The 12,027-nt window shown below is 48.9% G+C and overlaps 5 protein-coding genes across 5 annotated transcripts; 2 read left to right on the top strand and 3 right to left on the bottom strand.

Moving 5' to 3' along the window:
- Window positions 1–1,436: 1,436 nt before the first annotated feature.
- Window positions 1,437–2,279, bottom strand: M431DRAFT_68142 (hypothetical protein; the record flags this gene model as incomplete). Its single annotated transcript, XM_024921755.1, has 1 exon — window positions 1,437–2,279. A coding segment is annotated over one exon (843 nt), but the record flags the coding sequence as incomplete, so codon positions are not given.
- Window positions 2,280–2,327: 48 nt separating this feature from the next.
- On the bottom strand, window positions 2,328–2,843 carry M431DRAFT_514364 (hypothetical protein). Its single transcript, XM_024920219.1, has one exon. It carries the CDS (start codon window positions 2,773–2,775, stop codon window positions 2,344–2,346), a length of 432 nt encoding a protein of 143 aa, XP_024767144.1. The 5' UTR covers window positions 2,776–2,843; the 3' UTR covers window positions 2,328–2,343.
- Window positions 2,844–6,633: 3,790 nt separating this feature from the next.
- On the bottom strand, window positions 6,634–8,885 carry M431DRAFT_102197 (hypothetical protein; the record flags this gene model as incomplete). The annotated part of the gene is made up of 5 exons (XM_024911404.1): window positions 6,634–7,749; window positions 7,823–7,848; window positions 7,942–8,293; window positions 8,346–8,678; window positions 8,802–8,885. 5 exons carry the CDS (start codon window positions 8,883–8,885, stop codon window positions 6,634–6,636), a joined length of 1,911 nt encoding a protein of 636 aa, XP_024767143.1.
- Window positions 8,886–10,128: 1,243 nt separating this feature from the next.
- Window positions 10,129–10,608, top strand: M431DRAFT_11725 (hypothetical protein; the record flags this gene model as incomplete). The annotated part of the gene is made up of 2 exons (XM_024911993.1): window positions 10,129–10,152; window positions 10,240–10,608. 2 exons carry the CDS (start codon window positions 10,129–10,131, stop codon window positions 10,606–10,608), a joined length of 393 nt encoding a protein of 130 aa, XP_024767142.1.
- Window positions 10,609–10,723: 115 nt separating this feature from the next.
- Window positions 10,724–11,176, top strand: M431DRAFT_396975 (hypothetical protein). Its single transcript, XM_024914840.1, has one exon. It carries the CDS (start codon window positions 10,838–10,840, stop codon window positions 11,090–11,092), a length of 255 nt encoding a protein of 84 aa, XP_024767141.1. The 5' UTR covers window positions 10,724–10,837; the 3' UTR covers window positions 11,093–11,176.
- The last annotated feature ends 851 nt before the right edge of the window (window positions 11,177–12,027 follow it).

The raw sequence follows: 12,027 nt of genomic DNA, 5'->3' as shown, positions 1-12,027 counted from the left end.
GCATCCGTCCTCCAGGCCTGGGGGAGAGAGTTGTTTGCTGGGGAGGTTCGGAGAGATTCTAACGAATGTGAGAACTGAGGGTCTGGCGTCCCTCCAGCTGTTCAGGGGGTTGTATGCTTGATATCCAGGATGATTCTTGGTTTGCCTTCTGTTCGACACCCTGTCCCATTGGGCGTAGGGTTCCTGGATCAGCACAATGTCGTAGCCACCTTCCCATGCCAGCGATAGGGCGATGTCCTGGTATGGACCGCTCCTCCCGACGTTGGCTTGGAAGATTTTGAGGCCAGTGTTTCTTCGGCGGCTGCGACGGGGCCTATCGTTCATAGGCTCGCATCGAGGGGTCCGTCAGTTCCGGGGGGAGCGTCAAGCATGTTTTCGTCCCCTTCTGTCTCTACGTCCTCCTCCTCGCTGTCCGGGCCGGCCACGTGGACTGCCGACCTGGCGGGGGAGGCTCCCTCGTGGGGGTCCTCCTCGTCCGGGTCGACTTCGACTATGACCTTCTTGGCCGGGGCCTGAGGGGGGAAGGGTGGCGCCGAGCTGGATATTGGCAGCCGTATGCGGGGGCCCGTTCGGGTTTCCGGGTTAGACGTTTTCTCGGCATTGGGGGCCGGGGCGGGGGCAGGCTTGGGTTTGGGTGGGTTGGCTTTGTTGTATTCCTGCTGGCCCAATTCCCGGATTGCCTGGAGTTGGGCCCGGGTTGTGTGCACTTTTTCCCCGTTCCTGACCGCCGGTCTAGCAGGGCATTTTAGGGAGTCTGCCGTGTGAGGGCCATTGCAGTTGGCGCACTGCGGGGGGGACGGGCAGTCTGCCATGTTGTCGGTGTGCCTGTATGACGGCCTGCCGCATTTAAGGCACCTTTCTGTTCTGGTGCAGTTCCGGGGATTGTGGAAACCGAGGCACCGTTGGCACTGAGTGACCCGGGGCTGCTGCACCCGGACTTCCGCCGGGTGGGAGATATTGAATAGTCTGAAGCCGGGTTTGACGTTCTCCTTGAACGAGATGAAGTAGCCGCAGGTGTCAAGAGATTCCCCGAAGGGGGCCTTGCGGCAGGCCACTGGTGGGTTCTTGGCCCCAGCCCTGGCGCGCGCCTCCTCGGGGATTAGCGCGTCCGTGGGGTGGGTCCCGCTCATGTCAGTATAAGTTTTCGGCACGCCACGCACGAGGAAGATCTTCCATGTGCATGCTTCTTCGATTTTTAGGTCGTTGCTCTCTGCGGCTGGCTTGAGAGCGATGATTTTGTTCTTGGTGTTTTGATCCTTTGCCCGGAGGGCGAAACCCGATCGGACCTCCTGGAAGTAGGTAATGTCTTCGACGTTGAGTTTCATGAGGCTGATCAGTTCCTGTTTAGCCCCGATGGCCGTCATCTTCCTCCAGACATGGTCTGGCGGGACCCGGATGAAGATGCGGTCATCGGGCTTTTGGTTGCCCGATGTGATTTTGTCTTTGTTCTGTTTTCTGTCAGCGGGGGCCGGCCCCTCGCTGCTGGGAGCAGGATTCTTCTGGGTGTTGCTGTCATTTTGCGGCTTTTTGTTGTGAGTGGTGTTCCGCGACGCGACCTGTGCCCACGTGACCTTGGGGGCCTTCTGGCCCACTTTTCCAGTGGCTGCGGGAGGTCCCGTTGTGGTGGGGTTCTTGGGGCCGTTTGATTTGCCTTCCTCGCTGCGAGATGAGTTGGCTGACGCTGTCTCAGATGGTTGGGCAGCTCTTTCCTTGCTGCCCATTTTTTCAGGGTTTTTGGGCCTCCCCTCTGGGTTGATGTGGGAGGTGACGAAGTTTTCGAGTGCGGTGTTCAGGCATGTTCGGACCTGTTCTGCCACCGCTGAGGAGAGTTGGGATGTGTATTGCGCCAGGCAGGAGTCGATAGCCATAGCTATATTCAATACCACGTCTTGTCTGGCCCGTTGTTGGGCGTTGATCTCGTTGATTTGGCTCATGATTTTGTTTTTGGTGAGTGATTTCCCCTCTTTGCTTGGGTCGGTGGCTTCCTTTGCACCGCTGAAAATGGAGGCGATGAGGCCTCTCGAGGCTGTCTGCGCTGCGGTCGATGTCGCCGCTGTGCTTGGTTTTGCTCTGTTGAAGCTGGGTGTGGGCATTTTGTCCATACCGAGGGCTTCTCCGAAGCGCCTTTTCTTCTTGGGGGTGAAGGGGAGGACCATGACCTCTCCCGTGCTTGGGCCTGAGGGGGTCGTCTCCTTCTGAAATTGAAAGACTGTCGCGGGTCCGGGGGCGACGGGGTTCGTTCTGTTCTGGTTATCCGGAGGGTTTGTAGATGTTGCCATCTCTCCAGAGTCCCCAGATGGGACCGTGAAAGTAAAAAACGAGGTCGTTTTGTCTGATAGCTAGTCAAACAGAGTGAGGGTTTTTGGTGGTTAGGCACCCAAAAGGTGGGGTACCTGTAGATGTAGGAGGGAAGCTTGCCCACCAGCGATTGGCTTGTACGGCAAAAATTCTGGGCACTTCATTGCTGGACCGGGAGTGACTTCTGAACCATGGGCCACTCAACCACGGGAGTTCCTTTCGCTCACTCTCAGTTAGCGACGCAATGTCGAGCGCCACAGGCCTACCGCCGTGCTGAAGGAGCTCTTCAAGACGCAGCAGCTCCATATTTCTATCATCAGACGATGAAGGAGACAAGGTAGAATTGGAATTCCTATCGCGCGACCCCCGTCGGGTGTATTCACGAGGGGTGTTCGGGCCTTCAGCAACGTCGGCCAAGCGTTTTGTGAGCGTATCGATGTCGAGGGTAGGCTCAGTTGTTTTCGCAAGCTGTCGCATGGCAGTTCTACTCAAGATTAGAAGATAAGACCATATATAGACAAACTTGGATCCCCCAAAAGATTTCCGTCCCTCAACCTTTCGAAAAGCAATTGTCGTCGCGACTCTACCATCAGGTGGAGATCTGACGCGCTTGAAATATCATATCCGCCCTCTGGGCGTTCGCAACGCTTCAAAAATTCAATGAACTGTCCGTCATCAAGGGAGAGTAAATCCTCTGCGGTGTACGTAGGGGCTTCATCCCTAACTGACGATGTGGCTGGCATTGTGCCTGGACGCGTCGGAAAATGTGAGATGGTTAGCGTAACGGTCAGAACTGAGAAGAGCGTTGGGATGCTCTGGACATTAAATTTGTACGCAGGGTAAAGGAGAAAAGCAAACACCCGACGTTACACAGTCCAATGCAGGAGCTGCAAGGAAGCATCCAAGTTTTAGCTAGTCTTGTGTGGCCAACAAGACCTAAAAAAACAAAGATCTATTCTCTTTGTTGGATAAGGTCAAAGAAAAATCTAGTGTTTGTTCTCGTGACATGTTTTGAATCATCTTTGACCCTTTTCAATTCTCTTTTATTCAATTATTTTCTTTGTGTTAGCCCAGCAGCACAGTTTCAGATACTGCTTCTCGCAGCACGATAATAGGACGATATATATGCATACATTGGAAGCTTACATGAGAAAACTTGAGAGCATGGCCTCTTCTTTCATCGGATCCAGCTTCATTAGAATCAGCGTTTTACCATACTAAGCCATAGGACCTGGTCTTTTTTAGATACCCGTCAGCAAGAAAGGGATACTTCATAGAAGGTCCCTATAGTTATACCCCCCGTGTACCTACTGCGCGCCTTCTAGCTTGTACCCCCTATAATAAAGAATAATTCACCATCAATCGCCAGCCGGCAGCCCGGGAACCCAGCTCCCAAGCCAGGTTAGAGGGGTTCTTACCTTGCTCTTCGGAGAAGGTAGTGCGGGTGTTTTTTTCTGGCAGAGGTCGCAGCTTCGAATCGTGTCAATATATCCTTTTTTTTATTATCTCTTCTCAGCATCAACCACCTAATTTTTGCACACTCTCTCTTCTTTTCGGAACATTTTATCTTTAAGATTACCTACGGTTCTATCACTAAGCAAATGCCTTCCTTGCGACACGCGCTGGCGAGCAAGGCTTGCTATTGTAGAGAGACTACATATAATGAGTTAGAAGCACTTACCACCAAACTTGGATATCACGCCACGGAAAGGTGGTCTCAGAGGCTGGTGATTAGAGAGTTTTCTTAGTACTATAATATTGGAATACTGATATCCCCACGAAAGAAGGATGCAATGTAAAAGGCCGTCATGACAGCAAAGTGAGCCTCGTAGATTGAGACATCTGTCCGGTTGAACTAAGCTATGAGCACTGATGATATGTCCCCTGTCACTTCGATGTCCTCGCCAAGAATGCCAAAATATGCGGTCGGCCGCTCGCAGGTGGATTCAGAGACCTGGATTTGCGGATAGTAGCATTGGTAGAGAAGATACTAAAACCTGATCAGTTCGCTTGGCGAAAGTAGATTGGCTCAGGGTTGCCGTTGGACACAGCTGAGAAGATGAGGATTTGCTTCACACGTGCATATAATGAAGATTCAGAAACTTGCGATGAGATGACGAACAAATTGATAGCTAGTCCCATATTGTTAATGGGCAAACCACTGTAACAAATGTCGAGTATGCCGCATTTATATTGCAATATATCTACAGATTCACATAACAAATGAGCAGCAATTTCTGGTCCCACAACCGCTTTGTCGTAGGTAAACATAATAATTGGTCAAGCTCCCGCTGTAATATATCATCCTTGTTTGCTTGCTCTGGTCCATTCTCCAGCTGTAATTTCCACAGCTTCAAAGTCCGTCGTTTCGTAGACGATCAGAATCCGCCTCATTAAATACATCCGCGTCGATAAATAGGTAATTGGGTCTTTGTATATATCAAAACTCGCGAAGTATGCAAGCCGGCCATTAAATCAGAAAGTAAATAAAAAGTGAGAAGCATATGCACGAAAGTGGAGACAATGTGAAATGCCTTATGTATGATATCAAGTTGCTGCCCTTTCCTCTTCCTCTTTTCCTCTTCTTCTCTCTTTTTTTTTTCTTTCGTCTTCAGTCATCATCATCATCGTCTTCGTCCTTTTAATCTATCCAAGATAGATCATAGCTGCTTGCCCGTTTGTTTCTTCGTTGTCAATCTTGACAACGTCAAGTCTTTGTGTCCCCCTTGAACTTCGGAGAGAAGTTCATGGTTTTTCTCGCCGCCGCCGCCCCCCTGGTTAACAGCTCCTACTCTTCGGAGAGGAGCTCATTTTCATTCTCGACAAACCGCCTCACCATGTCTCACGTAACCCCTCATCTGAATTCTTATGTTACACCCCTAAGCGCTTAAAGCCTCGGAGAAAAGCAGTGACACGATGATTATTACACGTAGTACCTTGTTGGGTATCAAGGTGTTCAATCCATTCTGAGAGAGGGGTTTGAGTAACAAGCTACAGAGTAGTATTAAGGATAGTATGACTGGAGGAGGAAAAGGAAGATTAGTGAGAGGATTAGTAGTGATCAATGGAAATAGTAACTCTATTTTTATCGCCGTGATGATCTTGAAACTCAATCATATGTTGAGGCTAAGAACAAGAAGGAGAGCTAGTTAGTTGACGGAAAGGTAAGCAAACAACATGATGGGCTTGACAAAGGGTGGTCACACGAACGACATGAAACCCCCGACATGCGGCGCCAGGTGAGTAAATGCCTTTTACCACCGTTAATCTTTTTACTACTATTAGGAGCCAGGTCGACGATTGAATTAGTTCGTGGTGTACCCACAGGAGATTCGTGTGCTGTGGGCTGAGCTGTAAATCTATGTAGATATAGTAAATCTATGTAGATACAGTAAATCTAGGTAGATACAGTAAATCTAGGTAGATATAGTAAATCTAGGTAGATATAGTACATCTGGGTAGATATAGCTAGATCAAGTACTTGGTCTGTCAGCGCCAGGTCATTGATTCATTATGTAGCAACACCAGAGGGGCTGGCAGAAAGCACAAGCGAAGAATGGGTTATAGTAGCAATGAAAACTCTAATGAAAGGCTCCAAGGTGCCTTCTATGTGAAGGGAAATTCTGGTTCATGCGTCTGGGACAGGGAGCGAGATAGCTACTCGAGAACATATGCATCTCAGGGACTATACAACTGCTCGTCACCTACAACTTTAGTATCAGTCATGCCTATCCAATGCCTCAGCTACACCAGGCTGCTTTGAAACCGATGATCTTCAGAACTTTGGCATATAACGGTATCTACTATGCTAATTGGACATCGACTGCATACCCTTCTCCCTCGTGGTACCCAATATCAACCCCGCCTTGCCGCTTTACTTGGCAAGTTATGTCGCTACCCGTATTAGCTTCTTTTTATATCTCCTCAGTCGACACGGAGTTTTTCGTATTTTATTTGTGTTCTCTAACGATACTTCTTGTGCATCAGGGCTGGTAAATCTGCCTACGCCGAATCTCTTGTGCCCAATGTGCTACGGCGTCGATCTGGGTCGGATCATGAGGCTTACATAGGCCAGCAAAATTTGTCATTTCGGACGGGGGAAATATATATTTATATGTAGGAAGGCGGCGGCGAGAAACCTCTTTAGGGGGGTTTCCATGTGTATGCTCCTCTAACATGAAAGACAAGGTAGTGTTGGATTGAACCTTCCACACCAACTGTAATCTAATTTCAGACTGCCCGAAGATCTATGCACCGAAGCGCCGACCTACAGTCGTAGCTGTATGTTGGTATAAACTAGTATATATATTTATAACGCGTGTCTTTAGAACTTATTTACGCAAAGGATTCAGCCGGACTATCACCTTGCGATCCCCTTGGCAGGGTTGTCCAGTCTAGCCACTCCCCTTTATCAATGTCAAACTCAAGACTGTCAGCACCAACAATGTTTCCAAAGAGGAACGAAGGCAGGCCATTATTCTCTGAAACACCCTCATGTAAGGTAAGAGCAGAGCTGCCTTCAGTATTTGCTCTATTTTCTCTCGGGTTTGTTCCTCGATGCTTCGCCCTTATTGAAAGAGCTTTGGCCTTGAGAGCCGTGAGGACCGCCGACTTGGATCCAAACCCGATGGTAGACTTGTCACAAAGTACCTCAGAGAAGTGAATATCCAAAGCCCTCCATGCCCTGTCCACGCTCGGGCCTTCGGGTTTAACACAGAGATGCCACAAGACGTACATGGTGATGTGATATTGTGGATAAGCTCTCCTTGCCCAAGAGAATTGCTTTAGCAAGCCATCGTCATTGAACAATCTTGGTTCTAAGAGTTCCAATGCCTCCACAAGATTCTCTTCTGTTGCAAATTCGTCACTCTTCATAGTACGCCGTAGAAATGACCATTGCAGTCTTGTAGTAAAGTTGAGTTTTCGGACGAGGAATCGAGAACAGAGCAGCGTCATGCGGTGTTGCGGTATCACTGGATTGCAGTTCTGCAAATACCCCTCAATGGATGCACTCAAATCGTCGATGACTTTTATCCTTATGTCCTCGGTGGGAGGGGAAGAAAGAGACGAAGTTGCGGCGATATCGGCTAGCTTGTGGATGGACTTTGCAAGTTCGATGTTGATGAGGGAGAAAGTCATGGCTGTCCAACTATTTTTAGGCTTGGGAAGCTCCTTCATATCTGGAGAGAGATCCACATCGTCAACATTGAGCGGCAAGCTTACATTAGAACCCAACAACTGCCCACTGGTGTTCTCGAGGCCATAGTCTTCTCCCGAGCGGCTATCGCGGCTAAGTAGGTGCCACCATAGTCGACGGCGCATTTCAGACTGGAAGGGGGGAAGCCCCAGTCGTAGCCCATCTCGATGTAAGCCTAGAGATTGGGCTATGCGTATTGTGAGGCCGTTTAGAATCCAGATTCCCTTACCACGGTTATGGACGCGAAGGCCAGACTATACAACAGTTAGCACCGCATTATTCGTCAGATAGAGAAGCATAAAACAGGGAAAGATTTATAATAACTACCAGATATATAACCAACGCCAGAAGCCCTGTTAGCGTTGGGCGATCCAAAAAATCACCATGAGCAAATGCCTGTTCCAGGCCGGTTTTAAAAGTATTCAGGGCGTCATCCTTATCCTGACCTAGGAATAACCGAGCCTCAACGTCTTCGAAAGAGACTGCAGATGCGAAATAAATGGCAAAGCAAAAAGCAAGATCATGAAAAGACGCGCTTGCTGGATCGTGAATGACCGAATAAACCTTCACTCTGTCAGTAGGAAGGTGAAGAAGTTTGATCAACCCAGAACAGCCATCCACATTTTCTACGTAGTTGTTCCACAGTCTCACAGCCAAAGGCTGGGTCGGATGGAAAGTGTGTGGTTCCTGCAAGAGAGACAGGGACGAAAGTATTCCTGCAGGGTTGAATGGTGAGGTAGCGGGCTGATGTGGTGTTCCTGTGTGTGAAGTCGATAGAACGGACTCTATATCTCGCTCCTGTGAAAGGCAATTAGAGACAAAAGTCTGACAACATCGTATGGAGTCTTACCTCTTCTATAACTCTGGATAGCATAACTTCGTTGAAGTATTGGCTCGACGATCCCTTTTCAACAAGTACATCATCGCCTCTAAGCCGTACTGGTTGCGCCGAAGACGAGCTGCTGGAGTTTTTGGAAACGCTTATCCCCAGCGCCGATAAATCCTTACTGTTAGCTTTAGCGAGGGCCTTCTCTAGGCTTGAGATACGAGAAGCCATGTCTGCCATAATAGTATGTTTTGCCCGCCGTATGCGCCGTGGTGGGTAGGCGCATGGCTTGCCGGCTTGCGAGCAAGGAGTACATGGTTCTTGCTTGTCGCATCGGATCTTTCTGCGATTGCAGGTCTATTCTTGGGAACACGCAGAGTCAGATACGACGGCAGCGAGACAAGATGATTTCATGATCAAATCGCGGGGCATAGAAGAACTTGGGAGAGTTAACGCGCTCTAGAAAGAATCAAGACCTACATAACATGAGCGAGAGAGCGGGCGGCCACTCTGGGAAGACTGTTGCTCTGGTTCGGGCTCGGAGATTGTGTAAATAAACTCCATGTCTCTTAGTTCGGGACTCATCTTCGTTAGCAGTAAGAAGATCACGAGTCGGGAAAAGAAGGTCCGAACAGCATACACTTGATCTTTAAGAGATTTGAATACGGGTTATGAGGTTGTTCAGTCACCAGAACGGGCCGAGTCGTGCTTTTACTGCCGTGCCGAGAAGTGGATTGAAAGTACGGAGTTTGAATCCATTAGTAAGCCCAAGTGCCGCCGATAACGTTCATGCTGCGCGATGCCAACTCATTCTCTTCTGATCGATCCAAGCAAACTCATTAGGGAGAGCAAGCAAGCGGAGGACAGAAAAACCGAGATCGGGAAGATTTCGAACACTCGCGAGTTGAACCATACGCCTACAATAGGAGTAGCTGCTATATCTATATTTCCCTACTATATCTATATTTCTCTAGTAACTGCTACTGCATCTATATTTCTCTAGTAACTGCTACTATATTTACATTTTTCTAGTAACTGCTTCTATGTTTATATACCTAAGTAGGTCTTTGTATATATTAAAACCCGCCAAGAGTGCAAGCCGGCCGTTAAATCAGAAAGTAAACAAAAAGTGAGAAGCATATGCACAAAGGTGGAGACGATGTGAAACGCCGTGATATCAGATTGCTGCCCTTTTCCTTTTCCTCTTTTCCTCTTCTTTTTTTCTTTCGTCTTCAGTCATCATCATCACCGTCTTCGTCGTTTTAATCTATCCATTTGATAGATCAGAGCTGCCTGCCCCGTTTGTTTCTTCGTTGTCAACCGTAACAACGGCAAGTCTTTGTGTCCCCAGCGCCGTTCTGGTCGGGCCCTTGTTCTTCGGAAAAGGGTTCTTCTCAGTTTACAGATCTCGTCGTTCGCCGTCGCCCCCCTTGTTCATAGCTCTCGCTCTTCGGAGGAGAGTTCATGTTCGTTCTCGCTGCCGCCGCCGTCTCTCTGTTGCTGGTAATCTGTTGTTTTCGCTCTCCAGAGGAAAATTCATTTTAAAAAGGCTCCATATCAACCCTCTCGACACTTTCGACGAACCACCTCGCCATGTCTCAATCAAAGACTACCGAATCGGGTACCACCCCCAAACCACACTACTGGAAACCTTGCGTGATTTTGATCGACGATGTGTTTTCCGGAGGCAAAGGTTTGGGTCTCAAGACCGACGTTGCCACCACCATCCAGTGCCACAGGGAAAAGGACAAGTCATCCTAGATGGGTTTCTCTATCGAAATTCCCTTTGGGCCCAAGGTTGAGGACGATGGATTTGGCATATGCCATGCACGTAAGCTTTCTCTACCCAAATGTCGACAGTGATCAATTGATAGTGGTCAACGGTGACTAACCTTGTACGTTCACATTTGACCACAAGACTGGACGAGCACGCATCATTCCCACTGAAACCTACTCGATTGATGTCCAGCTGCCGACCAACTCTGTCGTCACTCACGACGAATTGGAGGCGGCCATGCTGAAAAGGCTCCCAGATTCGACAAAGACCATGTGCCGGATCGATGTCTATCCTCAAGATATCTCAGAGGTGGTCGTCAAGGAATATGAGATGCCCTTTGCCAATAAAGGACATCAATGCGACGCATTCATCAACGGCAACGGGACCATCGAGGACCGCTTTACTTTGTTGAACATCCTCCAGCAAGAAAGCTTTTCGTTCATTGTCGCTTCTACCTCTTATGCCGCAATGAAGAACTTGTTTCAACCACTGCCGCCGCCGCTTCGATAAGGCTGCGCCCAACCAGGATTGGAGCATCGACTCTAAGTGGACGCTCAATCTAACCCCTTCTTTCTGGCTGCTGATGGTCCTTCACTCCCCCGCTGTCCGTGGGATCCACGAGGATGACCCCAAGGCCATTCACGAAATGCAACAGCAAATGGACATGCGCAGAGATTGCGAGCGTCTCAGCGCCGTCGCCACAGGAAAAATCAGCTAGTAAGAGTATGGAAGCGGCCAAATGGTCCAAGAGAAGGCCATTGAGGGAATGTTTGGGCATCTTCTTTGGAGTGCAGATATCCTCTGTGCAGCGCCAGCAATGTCCATGCAGGAGCCCTATAGCATTTGGAAGATGACGAGGGCCAGAGGCATCGCGGTGGATGAGGCGGGCAGCATTAGCCGCCCTGACTTATACCGTGTCTGGGGCAGCACAATGCTCCCTTGCCTCTTGGGCGGCGACGACAAGACGACAAGCAGCTCCCTCCGACGGTTATGACGATTGATGATAAAGATATCGAGGGCAACTATATCAACCGTCTGGTCCAGGACGCCAAGCTGTCAGCGCTAGAGTTCTTCAGGGCGTCTGGTTGGCCCATCTACCGCCTTCAATAGCTACTACTATATTTATATTGATCTAGTAGCTACTACTATATTTATATTTATCTAGTAGCCGCTACTATAGTTATATATTTTAAATACTTTCTACTGTAAATGTATTTGCCTAGTATCTAGTATTTCTATCTGATACGGGATACTAAATAGTGACTCGAACTTGAGGTGCTAGCTGGTAGGGGAACGACTATAAAAGCACCACTTGATGACCTGAAGCTGATTGGGTGCTTATATCGCTGAATGTATGCACTTATTCATTTTGCAGTCTCGCTTCTTCTGACTATCGCTTGCCAGGTAGCTACAAGTGCAGGCGCTAGAGGAGGAGGTCAATTGATGTCCTCACAGATATCACCACCACGCTGGACACACATACGCATGGCGAGGATGGCGATGGTACTAGATGGTAGAACAACCACCCAGGGCTCTAACCACTTATTTTACATAGATGGAAATGCATGAGGTTGTTCAGTTGCCAGAATGGGCCGAGCTATGCTTTTACTGCCGTGCCGAAAGTACGGAGTATGAATCCATTAGTAAGCCCAAGTGCCGGACGCGGGCCTCTATACCCGAGCCCGAGTTTTACTCCCGCTCCCGCTTAAATTGCCGTCCATTCAGAGTGGAGTCTAGTCATGGCCGCGGTAGATGTCTTAAACCAGCGCTCAACAGAGACTAGGTAAACAGATTACAACCAATACTCATCAGTTCAAGTAATTTGTCCGGAGATAACAGTTTCATCAAAGATGCCGGGGATTCTGGTTACCAGATCTTTTGGTCATCGGTATTTCGGATGAGTTGGGGTTTAACTCCTGACGTGAACCA

The sequence above is a fragment of the Trichoderma harzianum genome (genome assembly GCF_003025095.1).
Source record: "Trichoderma harzianum CBS 226.95 unplaced genomic scaffold M431scaffold_48, whole genome shotgun sequence".
Taxonomy (NCBI): Eukaryota; Fungi; Ascomycota; class Sordariomycetes; order Hypocreales; family Hypocreaceae; genus Trichoderma; species Trichoderma harzianum.
Note: the sequence above shows the minus strand (reverse complement) of the source record. Positions and strands in the feature narration are given on the sequence as shown.

What these genes read in the sequence shown, in the direction of transcription:
- M431DRAFT_514364 (XM_024920219.1), bottom strand. Translation starts at nt 2,775, where the DNA reads ATGCGACAGCTTGCGAAAACAACTGAGCCTACCCTCGACATCGATACG.
- M431DRAFT_396975 (XM_024914840.1), top strand. Translation starts at nt 10,838, where the DNA reads ATGGTCCAAGAGAAGGCCATTGAGGGAATGTTTGGGCATCTTCTTTGG.